General features: G+C 36.2%; 1 protein-coding gene across 2 annotated transcripts in view; it reads left to right on the forward strand.

Annotated features, from left to right (window-relative positions):
* TDRD3 (tudor domain containing 3) overlaps window positions 1-15,302 on the forward strand; it is a 93,815-nt gene extending 78,513 nt beyond the window's left edge. For both annotated transcript variants that reach the window (XM_038129775.1, XM_038129850.1), the window contains exons 13-14: window positions 10,142-10,278; window positions 13,727-15,302. In XM_038129775.1, the coding sequence (XP_037985703.1) occupies window positions 10,142-10,261 (120 nt within the window). In that variant the 3' untranslated portion in view covers window positions 10,262-10,278; window positions 13,727-15,302. The remainder of the gene's footprint in view (window positions 1-10,141; window positions 10,279-13,726) is intronic.
* The last annotated feature ends 7,866 nt before the right edge of the window (window positions 15,303-23,168 follow it).

Consider the following 23,168-nt stretch of genomic DNA (forward strand, 5'->3'; position numbering starts at 1 on the left):
GACAGAGCTCCCCCTGTGTCCTGTTTCAACATAGGACACTGCTGAAGAATGTTCTTGAATGTTCTACAACTGACAGCAAAATTTTAAAAGATAGTGGATGCAAGCTTGTGGGGTTTCTTTTCTTGCTTGCATTCCTTCCTGGCCTATTCCAGTCTCAATTCTTTTCCCTGTACGGATAATCAGCCTCTTTTTGATGATGTCAGACACAGGTTAGGTTATATCAGCAATCCTCACAGCTGGGCATTTTGAGGCCCAGCTGATGGAAATCACATCATAAGTCACAGAGTTTCATCAGTGTCTGGGGAGAGGAGTGAACCTGAGTCCCCACTGGGAGAGCTGAATCTTCCACAAGTTCAGGCCAGTTGAAGGAGAGAGCTACTTAGTAAAAGTTCATCACTCAACCTGGAAATGGACTTCCTTCCATATCAAATTGGGAAGGGAAATACTTGTGCATGTGAGTAAATTGGTGCTATGGGGTTATTATGCAGTAGTTTTACTTTTACACATGGAAAGTTTTTTTTGGTTTTTTTGGTTTTTTTTTACTTTGTTCCTAACTTATTGTGTAGATGTAAAAATTATTAAAGATTTTACAGTTTTAGGATAATAGAATTGCTTAGGTTGGAAAAGGCGTTGAAGATCATCAAGTAAAATCATTAGTCTAGCACTGTCAAGTCCGTCACTAAACCATATCCCTAAATTCCACATCTACAAGTCTTCTAAACACTTCTAGAGATGGTGACTCAGCCAGTTCCCTGGACAGCCTGCTCCAAGGCCTGACCACCACCATCTTGTGAAGATATTTTTCCGTATATCCCACCTAAACCTCCCTTAGCACAACTTGAGGTGATTTCCTCTTGTTTTGTTACTTGGGAGAGGAGTGTGACCCCCACCTTGCTACAACCTCCTTCAAAGTAACTGTGGAGAGTGATAAGGTCTCCCCTCAGCCTTATTTTTTCCAGCCTAAGACAGCCTAACCCCAGCTGCTTAGGCTGCTCCTCACAGGACTTGTGCTCCAAGCCTTTCACCAGCCCTGTTGCCCTTCTCTGCACATGCTCCAGCACCTCAATGTCTTTCTTGGAATGCAGGGGCCAGAACTGGACAAAGCACTCAAGGTGTGGCCCCACCAGTGCCCAGTAACGGGGGACAATCGCTGTGGTGGTCCTGCTGGCCTCACTATCGCTCACACAGGCCAGGATGCCATTGGTCCTGTTTTCCCCCTGGGCTCAGTTGGATCCTGTCATCCATTATCAGCCAGCACCCCCAGGGCCTTGCCCACTGAGCAGCTTTCCAGCCACTCTGCCTCCAGCCTGTGGAGCTGCCTGGGGCTGTTGTGACCGGGGTGCAGGACCTGGCTCTTGGACTTGTTGAACCTCTTCAAATTTCCCTCAGGCCATTGATCCAGCCCATCCAGATCCTTTGTAGAGTCCTCCTACCCTCCAGCGGATCAACACTCCCACTCAACTTGGGGTCACCTGCAGGCTGGCTGAGGGTGCACTTGATCCCCTCGTCCAGATCACTGATAAATATATAAAGCAGAACTGGTCCCAGTACTGAGCCCTGGCGAGCACCATTTGTGACCAGCCACCAACTGTTCTGTCCTGTAGCAGTATGAAAAGTTCCTAATGTTTTTAAGCATATTTTGCCCATCATCGTCTTTTGAACCTGTTGTAGAACTTGCAGGATTATATAGTCTGTTCTTTTAAAGTCATGGTTATTAGCTAAAACAGAGGTGAAATTCAGCAAATTTTATTTTAAAATATAAATCGTACAAGGTATAAGAAATGTAGAGGTCCTGACTTTCAAGTTAAGATACTCTCTTTTTTATGGGTCTGTTCTGTGTTGTCTCATGGGCAGATTCTGTTTCAAGATTCTTTTAAATTGCTGCGTCCCTGCACTACTTAATGCAGTTTTGTTTTAGTTTTTAATTAGGTGTTGTTTTATATATATTTCTTTTGAATTTTTCTATATATTTATGGAAATAAATTTTGCCATGTTTAACTTTTTAATTTTTTTGTTTGCAGTCAGTCATTCACAAATCAGTTCACATAGGTGTTTGTTTACTAAATATATACCTCTGTCTCTGTGTGGACTTGGGGGATTTGTATGTCAAATTCTGTCATGGGTGAGGTTGTGCACATGGCCTTCTTTTTCATGTGAAATGTGACAAAAACTCTCTTATTCCCTGTTAAAATTTTGATAGTGATTTTGTGTCCTAACAGGAAAGCATTAGATAATTTCTCATGGCATCACTGAGTGCTTTCTTTCTGAAATTTATGTTGGCAGGACTTTCTGTTTACATGCTAAAACAGGTTCAGCAGTACTCCCCCTCCCTTCCACCCTTCTATGGACTGTATGTTTTTTCTCACAAGTGCACTTTTTGCAGAGAAAATCAGTGCTGATTTTTTCTCCCCGTCTATGCAAGTATTCTTTTTTGCTATAGTTTAGCACTGTCTGTATTATCAGCCTGGCAAAAACACTTCCAGTTTGTGGCTTTTTTCTGGATGAATGGAGAAAACTTGATGTGTCCATTGGTTCTGTGTTAATATGTATAGAATGTCTCACTTTAGTGTATCAACTTTTCTTTTAGAAATTGAAAGTAAACCATTAAATATTTATAGTTTGATATTGATATTGCTCAGTGAAGAAGCTTTTCACTGGTGAAAGGGATATGGTCTGAATGGCTTAAATATGTACTTGTAAGGATTTTTTAAGATCCATTGCTTTTTCCTGTATTGAGAACACAGTGACAAATTTGCAGGAAAGTTTGTCCGTTTCCACAGAAACTGCACAGTAAGAGTTGCGTGTTTATTTCCATGTGTGCCAGAGGGAATGACTGCAAGTATGAATAAACTGTGCAATACCCTTAAGGGGAACCAATAGGGCAACAATATGTCTATGGGATAATCATGCCCCAGGCTTACATTATCGTAGTTTTATGGAAATGCATTCAAAAAATTGTCTATTTAGAACACGAATAAGTGCTTTGTTTCCACAGTTGAAACAATGAAGTACAAAGAAATGTCTGATTCCAAGTTGACTTTAGTGTTGCTTTTAGTTGTCTCAGATTAAGTATGTAATTCTTTTCCATGCCCATCCATTTATTTTCCATTTCTTGATTTTTTTTCAAAAAAATCTACTAATTTTCTGCTGATTTCTTTCGAATGTTTATTGCTTCACTTGAAACTCAGGATGTGTATGGTTTTAGCAGAATCATTTAAAAATTAGCTGGTTTTGAAACTCAGGTTCTTTATATTTTCAACAGAGGAAACATGAGATAATTCTAATTAAAATTAAGTGTATATTAAATGTTTCAGGATTACCAAATCATGTTATTATAAATCTAGTATCTTTAATTGATGTGTAATAAGGCATTAGTTGAAAAATTGCTGGTTCTGAGAGTACTTATAGAATATATAGAATATATATAATATTTATAGTATTTCTAGGATTTATAGTACTTATAGTATTTATAGAATTTTACAAAAACTGGCCAAGAAAATACAAAATTTTCTGAGGTTTGGTTAATGAAAGTCAACAGAAAATATTTATTATAATTTATTTATTTCAGATGCTAAAGAGAAGGGAAGGGTCATCTTGAAGTTATTATTGGGAACACAGGAAAGCAACAGTTATTATGGGATAGTTCCATGCCACTTAGTTTTACATACCATAGTTAGGAGCATATTTGCTTGTGGCCCTTCTGTGTTCAGTGAAGAAACAGACATATCCTCATAAGGATAATTTCCTTTTTCTAACTGTAAATAAGGGTAACAATAGGTATATGTTTTATTGGTTTTCTATTTATTTTTCAAATGCCATTACAGCAAGTTTGTTGTAAGGTCAGTAGCTGTTGAAATTGACTGCTCTTGCATTAGGGAAATATTAACTGGTTTTCTCCCTTGGATAAAAGGCTTTGTACAGAGCTTATTTGTGTGGTACATCAAAATTTCATAGAATTTGAGAAGCAGTGAAGGAGAAAGACATCACTAGTATAGTAGAATAAAACATTTTGTAAATGGGTAGGGATTATTCTGGCTGCATATGGAATGGCAACAAACAGTAATTGTGTAGTTGCAGTTCAGAATAACAGGGTGTTTTTAGTAAATCACACAGTACCACACAGCAGCTCAATTTTATGCATTTGAGGACAATTTAATTTCCTTAATTGTTGCCATGATACATTTGACATTTCCATTTCTGCCACTACTGTTTTACCTAATACATAATTTTACTGAAGTGAAGCTAGGGCTAAAAACTTCAACAAAGCTATTGATGGCTGAGACACAAAAGTCAGACCAGAATTACCTATGGAGGACTGTACATGCAGCATATATGCGATTATACTTGTGTATCTTTACTAATTACCTAAGGCTTGCAAAGTCCTATATGCAGTGAGGTGCTTATTGGGTCATGAGGTTCAAGTAGGAGAAGAACTTGTATACTCTTTAGATCCTTTACAATTGCTTATCCTGCCTGTTCTTTACACACAGAAGATAAGGCAGTAATAGGGCCAAGAGTTTATATTAATGATCGGATGTCAGGGAGGGGTCAGTTGTATGCAGATCTCGAACCCCACTTGCTCTTCTCATCATAATTTAACTCAGGAATTTGAATGCCCATAGGCTCAGTCTAATATAGATGTGTTGTGCATTGTGGGAAAAAAAAGTGAGCATCTGCAGGCTTACAAAATTACTCTGGGAGATTACTCTGTGAAAGGAACTGATATTTTAGGTAAGAAGCCTATCTTGCAAAGAAAATTGATGAAGAACAAATATGTTGAATTATTCTGTAATAGACACTTCAAAAAAAGTCAGTACTTGGTTAAGACCCTTGAAAATCTACATTAGTCATACTTCCTTTTTTACTTAAAATTTTTACACCTCATTTGATAGTAATTTTTGAAATTATTGCCTAAAGCTACTCTAAAGTTGTATAACAAACCTGCCCCCCCCCCCAAAATCCTGCTTTATTCTTAGTTATTATGGAATTCAAAGAATCCATTTAAGTATTCAGATAAAGTAGAAGTTCCAGAGAATACTGTGAACACTTCAGCAAATTATTTTTTCCTTGCAAATATAGGATATATAATATATTGCATATAAAATAAGTAAAAATTAATGACATTTAGCTATTTCTAGAATACTTGTGAATTTTTCAATGAGGCCATAGTATGAATTTTCTCTGCTTTCTTTTTTTGATTCATCTGGATAATCTTGCAGTCTGTTTTTGATTGATCCAAGCACTGGTAAGTAGAAAATGCAAAAACCAAAACAAGTATTCAAGTAGCTCAACACTGGATGATTTGGCAAAAGAAGCAAAATCTGAGAAAGGAATTTAACCAAGAAAAAAGAGATCACTTGGTGTTTTAACAGCAGGAGACAGCTGTTGCCTGAAGAGTGGGCAGTGCAAAGAGGCATTAAATCTGGATCAGAAAATGGAATTTGAAATGCACATGAAAGAAAAAGTCATTTTGCAAGGAAGCCAACACTCTCTTTGTACTGAACCAGCAAGTTCCCCATGCATTCAGTGTGTGGGTGAAGTTAAAACTACAGCTTAACTGCAACAGAGGTTTGACACTACCTAAATGGAAAATACCTTCTGCTTTCTTTGCCTTCTGTCTCCTCTTTGTCCCTCAGTCCCTGGCCCCACGCTGCTTCCACATGCTGCTTCTTCATGCCTCCCTGCACAGGCTTGGGTGTTCATCCCTTAATAGCCCACAGAGAGCTATAATTGAAAAGCTTCAGCAGAAGGCCTCAGTGAATGGAGCAGAATTTTCTATCTGTAAGCAGTAATAGACAGAGGTAACTACTTTGTAAGTGGCAAAAGTGCAGGAGCTGATCAGCCGTGACTTGCAACTGCTTCCTAATTATATGTGAGCACAGCATTCAGCACAGCTTTTGTGTCAATGCATAAGTTCTGTCTGGTTCTTTACTGTAATCCGTCTGTTCATTCTCAGAAGTTATATATGTATGAAATATTCACATCAAATGATTGTGTTTTAAAAATAAATCTGTAAACAGTTCTTTTGAATTCAATGAAAGAAGTCTTGCAGTTGAAACTCAGAGAGAAAGCTTTTGATGAAGTATAAATTTGCTCTAATATTGTTCATTTGAAGAATAAATTGGTTGGTGAAGTATGTTAAATGCTGGATTTATAACTGTATTCTGCAACTATGAAATCCATTGACTTTTCTGTGTAAAAGCAGGCTGGTAGTCACTTGTCTGGACGGAAGTTACTTGCTGATTCACTAAGCTCAGCTGGTCAAATATGGTGATGGTACAAGCTCTTCAGCTTCTCTTCAACTCTTCTCAGAGTATATGGGTCCAAACTATAAGCACTAGCTGTGCATATATTCCCATTTTACCCTTCTTTAGTTGTTGCTCTTCTTATGAGATGGAAAAAGCCCATGAAAAGTAACAGCAGATTTTTACAGCAAAACTTTGAATGGAAGATGAATTTCAAATTACTTATCCTTTCCTGTTTGTCCTCTTTTTTTAAATACCTAAAGAATGCTGGCATGTTCCATCCTCTCTCTCTTCATTCTAAGTGTTAGTGCAGAAATAATTCTTTGTGCATTTCATTGTTTGTATTGTGAACCTTTCCTTGATTTTTCCTGTGGGTCTGCCAGTTTCGCCTGTCTTGAGCAGTTGTGCTTAGTGCTATCATTCAATCTCAGTGTTCATAGTCTGAGGCGGGCATTATGTAAGTCTGGATCCTGGAATTTTATATAAATAATGAAAAATAAGCTGAAATGTGGAGATAATAAAATACATGTTTTTTAGAGCAGTGTACTGACATAAAGCCTCTACTGATAATAGAAGGGGAATGAAGATGCTCTAAGAGAGATTTGTGGTCACCTTTGCTTTATAAAATGTAATATAGGTCTTGTGTGAATAAGAATAATTTAGAATAAGTCACAAGCAACTGACAAATTGAAAGCAAGCAGTGAGAAAGATTGGAAAAGTAGAGTTGATAGTAAGATGTGTGACCTAACTGCAGTTATAATGGAAGACGTATATACAGATAAAATTTTTTTGTTGAAGAACAGAAAAAACAAGGAAGTGAACATAAGATACACATAGTTTTGCCTACAAAAAGTGCATGCTGTTCCAGAAAATGGCAGTTTTTAGTAGGGTGGAGAAATTTTAAAATAAAGTGGGATAAAAGTCCATAAAATGGAATTCATTGTTTCTTTAAGGTAGTAAGAAATTTCCTTAAAACAGAAATAAAAATAAATAGGCTGTGCCTGTTTTGCTTGAGCAAGACTGAGAGTGAAATCTTGACAATGTAGGGAGGGTGTCCAGAGGAGGGAGCCAGGCTCTTCTTTGTGCCAATAGAACAAGAGGCAGTGGGCAGAAACTGATACACAGGAAGGTCCACCTAAATATGAGGAAAAACTTCATTATTGTGCAGGTGACTGCACACAGGAACAGATTGTCCAGAGAGGTTGTGGACTCTCCCTCACTGGAGCTATTCAAGAACTGTCTGGACACAATCCTGTGCCGTGTGCTCTGGGATGACCCTGCCTGAACAGGAGGCTGGACCAGTTGACCCCCAGTGATCCCTTCTAACCTTTACCTGCTCTTTAATTCTGTGGAAATAAAATGGCAATAAATTATGAAAGATCAGCAGTAGTGAATTGAGGGTCAATGATTAAGAAATTATGACAGAAAAGAAATTCAGTTACTTGTAAAGTAAGAAATTTTGAATAAAATATGACTTGGCAAATTGTTATTTTGGAGAACATTGCATCCATTTAGGATCAAATGTGAATAGGTAAGATCCAAGAAATGACAATGTGTCATCTGACAAGAAGATGGCAGAATTCAACAGGACAGTCAGTAACTGTGTGGAGCCACTGTGCATAGAAAGGAATCAGGGAACACTTGAAAGGTGTTCTGTTACGCGTTTTTTATTAGAGTTTGCTGCACTGCTCACATCCACATTATTTAGAGCCTCAAGACAGTAAATGTGATTTCGCATTTCACTCTTGCCTATTGCAGTATAATTTCTTAATTTGGAATGCATGCATGTGAAGCTTTTCATTCACTGTGTAAAGACAATTACACCAAAATAGAAGTGGATAAGACAAATACTGGTTTTAATTTGGCTTTGCTGAGTTCAAAGGATCAACAACATTAATTTTGAGATTTGATGAAGATTTGCTGCTGTAGAAATTTACCTGATGTGCTTACCTTCAGAAAGAGGTTGGCTGTTACAGTTGAGATGGTGAGCTATTTAAATTCTATGCTATTTTCAGCTATTCATGTTTCTCAGAGTACACTGAAAGGTATACTCTGAAAAGGTATACTGAAATGTATTTAGATCACTTCAGGCATTTAGCCTAATTTTTTAATATTTGCTGCTAGTGCAGCTTGCATTGTCAGTGATGGGAGATGATCTCATATACTAAGCTGAGTGTTTGAACTGGGGCTAGCAGTATTGCAAACGGTGCGCACTTTTGTGTTAGACATCTAATTGTTTTTTTGGTTGTTTTTGGATAATCATTGTCTCTGAACCTCTTTATATGAGGGAATTTATAGTACTACAGGTGGTAAAAGAAGTGCACTGCAAAAGGTTTTATGGCAGAACTCTGTTTCTTGGCCTTCAGTTACAGTGAAACTAAGAGATATAAATCAGTTATGCTGTATTTAGTGCTGAAAATCTTTTTTATTCCACAGTTGTTTCAGGCTCTCTGTAGTAATGCTTAATCTGGAAATATAGCTGTGACCACAGATGTGGTCTCCTCTAAATAGGAGACCTTACCATGAGGAATGTGGTTGTTTGTAGCTGTTACTTTAAAAATACATGTTTATTCAAATTCATTCTAATTCAGAAAGAGAAGTTTCTTGAGTAAGATCTCACTTTTCACAACAGAAAGAAAGTAAAGCTGTAGGTTTTCCTTTCTGTTGCTTAAAGTGAAATATTTCACTGCTTTGACTTGCTTAATCTGTTATGTGCATGCTGCAGTCTGACAGTTCCTGGGTGCTGGAATTGTTGATAAACTTCTAATGAATCATTCAATGCTCTTGCTTTGTGTTGCTTTATGTTCCTATGTTGTGAATAAAAAGGATTGAGAGTTACATATCCAGTACTTTTTCCCAAAAGCTAATTTCTTCCAGCAAGCTCCCACTAGACCTGGTGTCTGCTACAGTATAAAGATATTAAAGAATTGAAATCAAACCTGTTTTTCTGAGACAGAATTTGACAATCATACTCATTTTTGGGAGCTTTTTTATTTTTTCAGCCTATATTTTTTTCTTTGATATAAACTCGTACACTCTTAAATTTTTTTCTCTCTCTTCAATGTGTACCATATTCAGATACTCCACTAGATGAATGTTTTTCCATTTGATATTTCTTGACCAAAATAAATACATAGTTATTTTAATCTTTGTAAGTCATTCTCCAGTATCTTGATTATTTTAAAATTTATTATTTTTTCACCTCTGAATACCTTGTGAATATCTTTCTGGTATGAAGATGCCTAGGAGTAACTGAATATTGCAAAGACATTTACCTCCCCTCTCATTATTCAGAACATATATTTATTATTGCTGCACATAGAAAATGCATCTCTAAATTGTTCACTCTACTTGTAGGCTTTTTTCATTATTACTGCATCATAGATTTTTATCTAGTGTTTCAGATGTGTGTATTAAGCATGCATATTTCCAGATGCCATTCCATGTAATTCTATTTCCTAATTCTTTTATTTCATTCCACACACATTTGTGAACTCCTGCAAGTTGATATTTCTCTTGATCTGGCAGGTTATTGAGGTTATTTTGCTTCTTGAGTTTGTTGCCTGTATGACTCTTGGAAAATAATTTTTATTTAATAAATATGGTTTTTTTGCTTCCCTGCAAATATTTAATAACTTCTGTTGCCCTGGAGATTGAGTTTTGAGATTTGTCAGCTTGATGTTGTTAACTTTCCTAGGTTTGGAAAGCCCACTCCCATCCCTCACTTTTTTTTTAGTAAGTGGTCATCAGCACAGAAGCAGCAGTTGCTGTGTGCATGGATTCACCCTTCCATGTATATGGCTGTATGTGGTGTGTGTATGTATGTGTGCAAATACCAACTCATGTATAATGCATTTTCCACCTCTTTTGTTTAAAACAATGCTATTTACCCACAGGAGGAGGAGGAAGAAACGTATGAGCAAACTCTAGAATTCCGCAGAGGAGGTGATGGTCAGCCACGGCGGTCCACACGACCCACTCAACAATTTTATCAACCCCCCCGAGCTAGAAACTGATTAATAAGAAAAGAAAGGTAAATATAAGGTACCAGTGCTTTGTATATTGGTTTAGATTTCAAGATAAACAAATCTAGATTGTTCTATATTTTTCTTAGGGATATTGGTATATTTATGATAGAAGTTGGATATCTCTGTTTCCCTGAATTTTGTGTCTTAGGAGGACTTAATATATCTGTGGGAAGAGGGAAAGCAATAAAAACACTTCAACAAATAGCTTTTGGCTTTTGCTTTATGTCAAGACTCATATCATCTCAGCAAGCTTTTTCCTGATGCTTTTTCACCTGAGAGCAGCAGCAAGATTCTCTGATTCACATATATTTTGAAGCAAGCTTATTTGAAACAAGCAGCTGCAGTCCCTGCTGAACTCAGGACTGTCTAGCTCTGTCCAAGGTCCCATATGCTACTTTTTATAAGCCATTTATGTGAATAAACATCCTTTCTGTTGTTTTGTTTGCATGAGAAAGAGAAATATAAAATCTGTGAGTTCACCATTAAATAAGGAGGTGCACAGACAAAGAATATTTATGATACTCTGAATCTTGTGGATATACTTGCACCTATACTTTATTAATTACCAGAAATTAAAGGATTATATATCTTCCTTAGAAAAGACACCTGCTACATACATTAATACATTTAAAAAGGTCAGCCAGATTGAACAGTTACAGTAATTTCACTGAACAAATCTCATAAGCTGTGCTGCTTTAATTTCACTGGTTGATCTTCTAAATCCCTAATTGACAAAAGACGGTCAAAAGTCTATCCTGACTAAAGAAAGCTTTGATAAGTCACATAATATTTGATGTACACCCATAGTGTGTCTTTATCTTTAATCTATTTTTTTTTACTAGCCAGTTTGTTTTTACCAATCTTTTTTCTGTTCTTTTCATTACACTAGTCTTCCACATTTTGTTGGCTAAGCACATGCAGCTGATCTCTGTACCTTTTGGTATTTCTAACATGCAACGTATGATTCTACTTTTTAGAGTGTACGTTAAAATGTATTTTTCATTTATGGCAGTACTGGCAATGTAAGAGAGGTGATAATTGTTCTATTTTTGCTAGTATAACTTGAATTTCTATTTTAAGTACTTGTATAAATCATTATTAGTAAATATGTCCTGAGACAGTTAATGCAGAAATTATTCTGGAATATGCACTGAGTGGAGTTTTAGCCAGCACAATTGGCCCTGAGCAGTGTCAGGGTGATCAGTTGAATGAGAGATGCGAAGTGTACACAGCAGTCAAAGCCAGGGATTTTTTTTGTTTCTTAGGCAATATTTTTGGTATTTCTCTAATTTTACAGCATAAATCTGGAAAACTCTACTTAGCTTTGGTCAGCTATGAGGCATCAGGGAGAGTGGTAGTAACTCCTGTATCTCAAGAACAAGTTACTTGTTGGCAGATAAGGAACAACCTTTCTAAGGCACAGATTATTTTTTTTCCTTGCAGGTGTTCCTATACTTTATTTTAAAGATTATAATGGGGTTCTGATTTAAATAGACAGCAGATGTGGTATCAAAACTTACCTGGCACAGAAAATAAGCCTTCACAGCTTTTTCTTTCTATTGGGCTTTCCCAAAAATAAGTGGTTGGTGTAATCAATTCTTCACTGGTTTTCAATGGAGGCAGAAAATCTAACACAGTCCTTTTCTAAATTGTTTTCAGCTTACCTGGACTTGTACAACAATGTAGCTTTAATGTCTTGACATGTAAAAGTTCAGGAATATTAAATATTTAATATTTAACTAGAGATTAAACAAAATATTTAAATATTTAAATATTTAAATATTTAAGTAATATTTAATATTTATCCTATATGTGGATTTTTATTTGGATTCTGCCTCCTTTTCATTTCTTAGGTCTTTTGAGAGCATGGCATACTGTTCTTATTTCAAGTTTTTAATAACCTGTTAAATGAAAATAAGATTTATTGGGGAAGTTTTAAGGGTGAGACATAATTTTAGCACAACTTTCCACTGCAGGATGCTTTACCTCTTCAACAGATCTTTTATTAGTGACACCTTTACTTACTGAAAGGGAGTATCGCTCTATTATGTTGAGTAACTTAATGCCTTTTTCCTAAAGAGATGGAAAACCATTGGTGATGATTATTTTATGTTATAAATTGGAAAATTCCATAGAATTTAATGTTGTAGTTTGTAATATTTAAAATTCCAACATATCTTGTTCTCAAAGGCAACTTAAACAATACTAAAACTGGAGTTTGCTGGCTATATTTGTATTGGGTATGGTAGGGTTGTATCAAAGATGAAGCATGAGGTCTGTACACTCAAAGTATCAATTCATACCCAAGACCTTTTAGATCTACTTGACAAGGAGGACTTAATAATGCAGTGGTGCAGCAATGCAGAGATGAGGCTGTACTGCTTTCTGGATGAGTGTTCAGTACACTCATTCAGGTGTTGAATTTGGGCATGCACATCTGGAATTAGTATTACTAAATAATCAGTTCAAAATCTTTGTCTGTACTGCAAGGGGTATTAAGTGGAAGAAGGTTCAAGATTTTAAAATTCTGAGTTGTTTTTTAAAAGTGGAATTTGGATCAATGGAGCTGTTCAGTCTAGGGAAGAGAAGTGTCTAAAGGGATCTTATTGCTGTATTTCAGTATTTGAAAAGGGGACTTATAAAAAAGATGGAGCGGCACAAACACTGCAGATCTGCAGGAAGTCTTGACCTGGTGATTTTTATGAAGACAGATAGATAAAGTAGAAGTATGGGATAGTCAGTACCTCACTGTGGTTGCAGTTGACCTAGACATTATCATTTATTAATATCCAGCAGTGTGAGGTGGAGAGCACTAAGGCAGCATTTTAAGTCAGTCAGAGGTAATTTGATGTGGGTATGAGTCAAATATTAGGTTTAACAGGTCTGTAAAAAAGATACTCTTCCTAGAGAGTCAAGATACAAGAATTAGAATCTAACAATAATAAAAAAACATCCTGAGGTTCCATTTTCTATGTAGAATGTCTCAATAGTCTGAAATTGAAGCAGAGCAAATAATCAGAAATGAGTGTTTTGAAGGGTCAGACCTTTTGGAGGAGATTGAAAGAATCTATGAGTGTGTACTGTAAGTGCTTGGTTGTTATATGCTTTTTAGATCTTCTTTTACTCTATGACAAAGCTAATCAACACCTTGCCACCTTTGCTATAAAATCTATATTGAAGTCCTTAACAATGGAGAAATTGTGGTTTTGTGAGAAAGAAGTCTTAAACAGAAAGTGTTCTTTTTATTAGACTGATCATATTTATTGCATTGAAGTGCAGCCTTCTGATTTATTCTTTTAAAGAATTGTGTCTCTGTAAGTACTGAAAAGCAGATATTCACTCTTTTGGAGGAAGAAAATGAAGTGAAGCCTGTGTTGCACAGATCCCAGGGATGGGGGGTACTTGTAGTTTCTTGAGTGCCAATACTTTTTGTCCTTATCTGTTGTATTTTAGTTTTTTTCATTTAGAAACCTTCTTGGAGTCGGGGGGAATTCACTGGCAGCTCCCAGCTTGCTGAGCACTTCTTCTAGAAGAAATTCTGGGGTTTTCCAAGCAGCAGGATGGAACAAGAAAGCTCATGTGAGCAGAAGGAATTTGGACCTGACACCACAAAAGACTTTTTTAAAGTTCTTAGTTAAATGAAGCTGAATACTTTTTACATATGAAAGAGGCAAATTGTCATTGCTATCATCAATAAAACCACAGTGCACTATTCTATTCTTTGCCTTGTATTCTTTTTACTGAGCCTCCATTGTTAGTTAACATAATTATGTATAATGATTTTTTCTTAATTTTGAACTGATTTTACTTCTAATATTGCTTCTAGTAAAGTAAAATTAAAACATATTTTCTCAAAAGCTGACAGGGTTGGGCATTTAATTTAGATTTTTGATTAGTATTAGTGAAACATGTTAAAAAATTTCAGCTAATTGTACAGTAAAATTCTCAATAGGCTTTTGACTATGTTTTTTGCGTTTATTTTCCAAAGTTGCTGAAAGACAAATTATAGATTTGCTTATTGTGTTTTTCATGATCTGTGACCAGAGGGTCAAATGGGAGAAAGAAAGAAAATAATCAGTTTCAATAGTAATTTTCTAAATAATTTGAGGTAAATATTTTCTTTATAGGGATATTTATATTAAAGAAATAGGGACATTTCTAAAAGGTACAGAAAATTTAAACAAAAAATAGTGAAAGATGCACATTGGTATTTTAAGCATAAATATGTGTATAAATGCACACGTGTGAGCTGTTGGATAGTAGGTACTAACTTTCTTGTCATTTTAAACTATGCTTTCATTGCTTCATATTACTAGAATTTTTTCAATTGTCATTGATGTTTGAAAGAATCTTATGTCAAACTACTTTTCATTCGAAGTTGTATCTTTGAATCTTATGTGATAATGACAAACAGTTGAAATTTCACTATTTCTTTAGCTGAGAAGCTCTCAAAATCTAGGTAGCCTGGAAATCCCTTCTAAGCTTTATGCTGATCATTTAAGACTGAAATAGCACATGTGTTTTGAGGTAGTTTTGTAAAGATAGAATTATTCCTGAGAGATGTATTGATGGTATAAATTGTACAGTTAATTCTGCTGAATTTCTCTCCGAGTGCTCATACAAAAGTGTTTGACTAGAACTTTGTTTATTTGGAAGATAAGAAGTTTTATATTGAGGATGTAATTGAATGTATCTGCAGTACCAAATGTGGATTATTGTCTGAATGCACTCAAATCTTACCAATCACATAAATTTTTGCAGAATAGTAAGCAACCAAATGTTTTGCTGTCTTAATGGATCCTAAGGAGCTTCTTCATAATTGCGATGAACCTTACTAATCATCCTAAAGAATTTTGGAAGTTTTAAACATGAGCTGTACAATGTTAAAGTTCCTCACTATCAACTAATGCACAACCAGTTTTATGAAGTTTGTTAGATTTACATTAGAAACCACTTTCCAAATAGTACGAAACATCTGAGGCAGTTCTGCTAAATTGTACCAGCAAATAAATAAACTGTAGATCTAATACATTGCATGTTGGATACTTTACTTCCAGAATTATTGCTAAGACCACTGACAGCAGCTATTCAGCTTCGCTGAGAAATGCAGCCATAGCATTGTTTTAAAAACCAGTTTTGACTTTCCTTTGCCAATAGGATGTACATTAAACAAACCCTACAGTCAGTGCACTAAAGCAACTGAAATTAAAATAACTTTTATGTTCTTTTGAGCTTTCATTCTTGCTGTGAACTAAAAGATAAAATAAAGAAAACTACAGCCTGATTTAGAGAACTTTAAAAAATAATGCCTAGTTATGAAATTTTAAGACTCTCCAAATACAAAGCAGCATTTCTCTCTAGTGGCATGGCATTTTGAGATTATGACATGTATGTGCAGCTGTAGGCAAATGAAATATTCTTAAAAATGTTGTTTTTCTTTGTGAAACAGTAAAGACTATTTCCTGATCTTTGTACTGGGGCTGTGAATCTAAGAAGCCAGAGTAAGCAAACAGCTGCAGAGTCTTCTTGAAAAGTAATGTAGTCTTTCTATATTTTATGATTATTTTCTGCTTTGGCTTAAATTTAAATAATATATGCTGAAAGTTCTGCCTTTCAGGATCTGAAGAACTGTTGTTTGTATAGTTAAAAATTTATTGCATCAACCTGTTTTGAAAAGCAAGAATTCATATATTCATGCTTATTGATTTCTGTATCTGGAAACAACATGACAATAAACTAGGTAGGTATATAAATTATGTTCTTGATTTCCATAGTCCAACAAAACAAAAAATACAATAATTTGCCAGTCATACTGTAGTAAAGTTTGCATGCACAAGAACAACATTAATTTATTTAGCTTTTGTGTTCAGAAGAAATTACCGTGTCTAGATTGGTCTTCAAACTGATGTGAAAGTCAACTTCCACTTCATCAAAAGCAACTGCAAAAGGAAGCTCCTGAACTTGGTGTGGCCACATCTGTGTGGTTAAAGGGAAAAAGGTGATAAGGGGAACTAGATCCTGGTCATGCACACTATTTATTTACTAGCTTGATTTGTGGCTCTGTATTGGAGTGTTCTTGGCTAGCTGTTGCTAAGACAAACCTGCCGCAGAGGAAGTTTGCCCTTTGTAAGGTGGAAAAGAGCCCACTTGTGCTTTTTGACCTATGAACCAGTAGGTCCCTGGTTCATGGCTTTGCTTTGCTAGGATTATAGATAGGGCTTTTGAGAATTTCTGTGTTGAAATTAGGAGTGCAATTCAAATGAGATGTTTCTTCTTGCCTTCGACGTGTATAACATATAAACATATAAACATATATAACATATAAAGGTGTATAACATCTTTACCAAATGAAAAAAAAAAATCAGAATTTCTTGTTTAAATTATTCTAAAAGTTATATGCCAAGTTAGTAATAATATCATTGACTAGGATATTTTTTTCTCCTTTATATTCTTGAAATATAAAATAATTTTGAAACAAAAAGTGGAAATGATGTGGTTTTATCTTACAGGTTTTCAGAATTTTGTATTAAAATCTGATTGAAATTGTCATGTTTGCATTTAAAATTCTTTCTTGGTCTAACATCTTCTGATACATACTCACAGGTATATTTCAATATAGCTTTTCATCACTAGCAGGTACTTTCTTTTTAAGTCTTTGGCGACAGCTGTGCAAAGCATTTTGAGGATTGCTTGTCAAGTTCACTTTTCCAAGAAACACTGCTGGTGTTTTCTCTACAGAATCGCTTGGCTTGAGCTTTATGCAGATGAAACTTATTGGGAATATGGCTTTCCAAGGCAGTATTAAAAACACATATTTTCATTGGGATGCAAAATGTTGATATCACAGGAAAGACAAATCTTATCCGTTAGATGTACTTGGCATTAGATACATGAAGAGTTAGTTTGAGGTAAATCTGAGGGGATATTTGCAAGAAAACTCCCTAACAGCCAAAGTATCTAATGAATGTTGGTAGCTGAAATAATCTGGTAGTGTGGGCTGTACAGTCCCTTTTTAGCATTATAGTTGGAAGGAGTTTCACACAGAAAAATCTCCAGTGCTTTTATGCAGACACAGAAATATATCATTTGGAGTGATTCTCTATAGATATGTTCTTGAAGAACAATTCTATTTCAGCTGTCTTTTCATCACATGACTTGATCCAACTCTAGTAAAATGCTGTAACTTTCTTGAGAGTAGTGTAAGCCTGAATAATGAATGACCAATTGCACAGTTAAGTTCAGTTTAGCTTTCTGCTTGCTATACAACTACTGGTGTATTCTCTTGGTTTTTTTTCTTTATGGAATGTTTTTGAGTGACTTACCCTCAGAGAGCAGCTAAACCATGGAAGGTACTCCAAACTTGTGGGCACTGACCTTCTCATAGCATGGTATGCACATGAAAAGCTTTGTGGTGCTATCCTTAAAAACAATGGTAAAGACTCATAATTACTCTTATTTTCAGTATTTACTTCATATAACTTGCTTCAGGTTGGCCTTTCTAGCTTTAAATTGCAAATTTTTTCTGGGAATGATTGAAAAAATTATATCAATACCTAATTTTCCCACAAGATTGAGAGGCCATAAAAAGTCAGTTTCCATGCAAGCACATGGGCTGTTGATGGACATAATTATGTCCTGGAAATTATGATTTTATGAGTGAAACCGAAATGTAGTATATATTGAAAAAAAAATCTTACATGTATTCAAGTAAACAGGAACTGTGGGAATGAAAATTATTAGGTGTATAAGACCAACAGGGAAGTATAGATTGTGTAAAAAAAAATTTGGGAGTTGCTTCTATGGAAAATATTTATAGTCATTTCATAGTGCCTTGCAATTTTTCTTGCAACTTGACTATATCATAAAATGAATGCATAGGTAAGTTTTGTGCAGAAGATATTAATGTAATTTTCAGACAGTTTAGTTTGTCATGGGATCTTGAATGCTTTGCATTTATACCATGTGTTTCTAAACTGAAAAGGTTAAAGAAAATAAACGATATTTTATATTTGTTTTATAGTCAAAATAATCCCAGGCATATTTTGTTAGTCATTTGATGAATGGCTGTGCCTCTGCTAAAACAGCTATAATCTAAATTGACTATGCACAGATTTAAGTCTCAATCTAACTGTATTTGTGCTGAATATTTTTCTGTAGCTATTTTGCAAAGGAACTTGTTTACAATAATAATAAAAATGAAAAGCAGAATAAAGAAGGAATGCTTATCATTTTGATAGGCCATGAAGGAAACCGTGGGGTTTTGTTCACTGAGGGACTAGAACAGCATATACAAAGCCCATGTTCCATGCACTATTTGAATACAAAGTAGCTTTCTTCAAAATTGAATTTTTTTTTCCTCAGTGTGCTAACTAAAAAATATTTTAGCCCAGTGTAATTCATGGGATAAGACAGGTGATCTACTCTGAGCTTTTACTGCTTTTGCTGTATCAGCGTTATGATCAAATGCTCCCAATAATAGATATTCTTGATGGCCAGGTACTAAGTGTGGTTTTCATTTCAATTTATTGCATTAAAATGTTTATCAAAACTTGAATTTTGAATTAACTTTGTACATGGCAAAGATGAGACATGCTATATTGACTTTCATCACAAGGAGCTACAAGTCAGTTTCAGTGTACTCCAGCTGCAGAAATGACAATAGAATTTAGTTGTGCTGCTCCGTTTTGCTTAGTTGCATTAACTTTGATCTCTCATTTTCAAAAAGAAAATAAATTCTTACAGTTGTACATAAACCAATGAAATGGGCTGAGTTTAAAACAAGAAGCTGATGCCAATTACATCTTTAGAAAGAAACAGAAAATTGCAAGAGTTGTGAAATGTGAAAACTTGCCACGCATATCAGCCAAGAACCTTTATGCTCTGTGTATGTGGAATTGGGCAATTTTTTTCCAAGATAATGAAGATTGAACAATTCTTATATAGAATAATTGTATTTGAAAACAATTTATTCCTGTATTTCAGTCTCTGTATCTTGTGAGGAACCTGGCTTTCATTGCCTCTGGCACTTTAGCTTTCTCACAGCTCTTTGCAAGAAGCCAGGCAATGATTGGGAGTATCAGATGAATATTGATAGGGAAGTTAAGATACTGATATTGGTGTGTGAGTTCCTCAAAACTTAATGTGAGAAGTTGTACCCTGGAAGATGTGAAAGAATCTGTGACACTGTAGTTAAATAGCTGAAAAAAGTGAATGTTGTATCATTAATGCATCATTAATGTGTTGCAAAGTGCAGTTGGGCACACTGGAACAAGGACAAGACAAGTGGAAAAAATAACTTTAAATGATGATCTGGTAACAATTTTTTCCAAATAGAGTTTGCTATGGGCTGAAAAGTACTTAGCATCTTGAAATGCAGATACTAATGGGCAGATTGTACAGTATTTATAGAAAGAACCTCAGGTTTAAGATGCTTTGAATTTGTCATCTGTATCACCACCATTTTGACTTCTCTGTTTTGCAGTAATGTGATTCTTTTGAGGCAGGTGTTGAGAAGGTCTTTAACACTTTACCTGAAGTGCAGGTGAGATGCTGTTGCTTTCTAGTAGGCCAATAAAACCAGTCTGCCACTAGATTATTTATTTTCTGTTTTCAGTGGTGGTAAGAGATAGCAGAAGCTATATATTATTGTTCCCTTGATACAATTGGAGACCACTCTTTTAGTAAGGGCAGACCATGTAGTGTCTTGGACAAAGTGTGGGTCTTATGCTGAAGGCCAGCCAATCTGTGTAACTGAATTTATGTGCTCGTCTGACCAAAGCCTTGACGTCTCCTCCTGTAATTTTTCTACCACCTGCAGTGGAGAAAACATTAGTGAATGATGAATCACACTGTTTCTTTGTTATGTGCAATTATGGTCTGTTTAGGCAACAAGTTCCCATGGAGTCCATGTATCTCTCAAGAAAATGTGTGTCTGAAGTGTTTGGGCCACAATGTTAATTTGGGCCATTTCTACTCTTCAGTCTGTAAGCTGTTAACCACTGCATTTTTTTGACTTTTCTCTAAGTAACATAACAACTACAACTTTGGCCTAAGGTAGTACAGAATACTAATGATACTTAGTTTAGATTTTGTATGTTGTTTTTTTTTTTTCATGAAAAAAATCTACTGTTTCACAGGGAAAATATTCTGCTTTGGGATGGACTGGACAGGAGTAATACTACTATGTATTTTTGTCTCAGATCCTTTCATCAAAGGCTGCTTATCACTGCTACTTAGCATTTTAAGATCATATTTTTAAGGCAATTTTCACTTTGATCACATAGGATGTAGACTCTTATTCAGATATATTTTCAGCATAGCAAATAGCACTCCCCTGAGTCCTTTGCATATGAGGTCTTTACTAATTCATTTTTTTTTGGACACTGATTAACTTATCCCTTTGATAAAGTTCCTTAGCTCTTGAAAGCACTTAGCTCTAATTCCCTATTACTTCTATTACTAGATTGTTCCAGAATTTAATTCCCCAGAAGGCTAAAAATCTTCTAATTGCAGCCTAAAAATATTCAATTATACACACTTGTGCTTGTGTCACTGTTGACCTTCACATGATGAGAGCTCTTATCTGACCCTTGAGGTGTTTTTCTGGACTGTGCTAAATGATGGTGTGGGAAGAAGAATATTCTGTGAATCATGCTCAATAGCCATTTGCAGTGTGGTAGCACACTGTCAAGGCAGGTTCTGTGATTCACATGGTCCTTCATGCTTATAATGCATGCAGTAATTTCTATTCACTTGTATATATCTTCACTGAATTGATTAATTCTTTAAACTTATAGTCTTGTGTGCCCTTCTTCTAGTGAGCAGGGAAAAAGACTCTATGGTGTTACAGCAGATTAGCTGGGACCTCAGGAAGTGCATGTCTAGGCCACCCTCCTACTCAGAACCATGCCAGCTAGAAGATCAAATAGGGCTCACTGCTCATTGCTCAGCGCTTCATCCAGTCAGGCCTCGGAAACATTCAGGCATGTGGAGGCACAACTTTCTGTGCAACCTTCTCCAATGTTGGACTCACTGTCCTCAGGGGAAAGAGTCTTTCCTTTGCATACATGAGTCTGTCTTACTTCAGGGTGTGGTGGTTGTCTTTTGTCCCCCTGCTGTGCTCTGCTCTGGAAAGCCTGGCTTTATCCTGATAAATCTCCCTATGGGAAGCAGGTCCCCCAACAGCTGTCTTCTCCAGGCTGAACAGGCCCCTCCTCTGACCACTGCAGTAGCCCTCCACTAAACTCTTTCCAAGTTATTGTTTTCTTCTTTGTATTTTCAAGCCCAAAATTGTATGTGATATTCTAATAGGCTCTAATGAGACCTGAGTAAAGGAGGATGGTGTCCTTTATTTACTGTCTGTTCTCCTCTTGATACAGCAGCTCAGAATACTGTTGGCCTCCCTTGCTGCCAGAGATACCACTGGCTCATGTCCAACTTAGTGTTTACCGATATCCACAGGTCTTTTTTTCACAGAATCCTCCCCCAGCCTGTACAATTGAAAGGTGTTCCTCCTTGCCAGGTATTGCACCTTTTATTTGTCCTTTGTTTAGTGAGATTCCTGTCAGCCCATTCCTCCAGCCTGTCTAGGTCCATCCAAATGGTAGCCCTGTCTTTGAGCATATTATTTTGTTCTCTCAGCCTGCCTGCTGTTTGGTTGCCTCCAGCAAACTTTGACAGCAACCACTCCACTGCCTCTTTCACGTCACTGATAAAGATGTTGAATGGGACAGATTCCAGGGCAGTCCCCTGTGGTACTGCTGTTGTTATTGGCATCCAGGCCAGTAGGTTTGTTGTCCTTCTGCAGACACATAACATATTGGCACTCAGTGACCAGAGATCACAAAGGAATATTGGTAGGACAAAGCTTGGCTGATGTTCTAACAAGAGCTAATCAAGTAGTTGGAGCTCAGTCTGTAATAACCTTTTGCTCAGTGTGGCAGATCTGCAGTAAGACTGTGGCAGGAACTACCTGTTACTACAGCATACAGTATGTGCTATTTTCTATTCTAATTACAGGTTCTGTGAGTCTTTTTTTCCTATCTTAAAATGTCTCATCTTCTTGTAACATATTAGGAGTATCCAAACCCAGCTATTTTAAAAATTATTCAAAGTAAGGAAAGATAACAGTGTAATTGTGAATGGAAAGAATTACTTGCATTGTTCAGTCTCTAAGCCTGGCTGATCTGGCTGCTACTGTGAATTTGCTCTGACATGTTTCTAAAGTATTTTGACTCATACTGCATGTATGCCAGGTTACTGACTGTCACTCAACAGAACAAAACGGTGCTCTGCTGGCAAATATTGGAGTTCTGTGTCAATCTGCTGAGGTTTCTTGATGAGGTGTGATTAAACACACCTGAAAGGTGGTTAAACTCCACCTTGAAAGAGTGAGCACACCTGATACACAAACTTGGACAGTAGCAACTGAGCCTAGGGTAGAAGAGGTTATTTATTCTGTTGTTGTTGTTGTCAGTATGAAGCAACTTTTTAAATCCTAAATATACTCTTTGGAATGGTTTGAAGTAGGGCAGGGAATACATCCACTGCTGGGGATATGTAATGTGATATGGTAGGAGCCAGAAGCAAAGTACTCTAGTGCTGTCAGAATAAAATCTCTCAGATAGCTACTTTTGTTTCCAATGTGGAATGGAATTGAGTGTCTTGGACAGTGTCAGGACCAGGGGCAGCCTTGGGCACAAGTTTAACAAAGTCTGATGAGCCTTGACTTGGCAGCTGAGAAGCTGGGCTAATTTGTCTATTCCCAGCAGTGGGACCTGAGGAACAAGGAAGCTCCAAACTGCCTCCAAAGAAAGTTGAAACTGTACAAATCATGAGAGTAGGCATATCCTGAAGTACCCATTTAATGAAAAATAAATGCTTGTTTCCTCCAGGA

Source organism: Motacilla alba, chromosome 1 (assembly GCF_015832195.1).
Source record: "Motacilla alba alba isolate MOTALB_02 chromosome 1, Motacilla_alba_V1.0_pri, whole genome shotgun sequence".
Taxonomy (NCBI): Eukaryota; Metazoa; Chordata; class Aves; order Passeriformes; family Motacillidae; genus Motacilla; species Motacilla alba.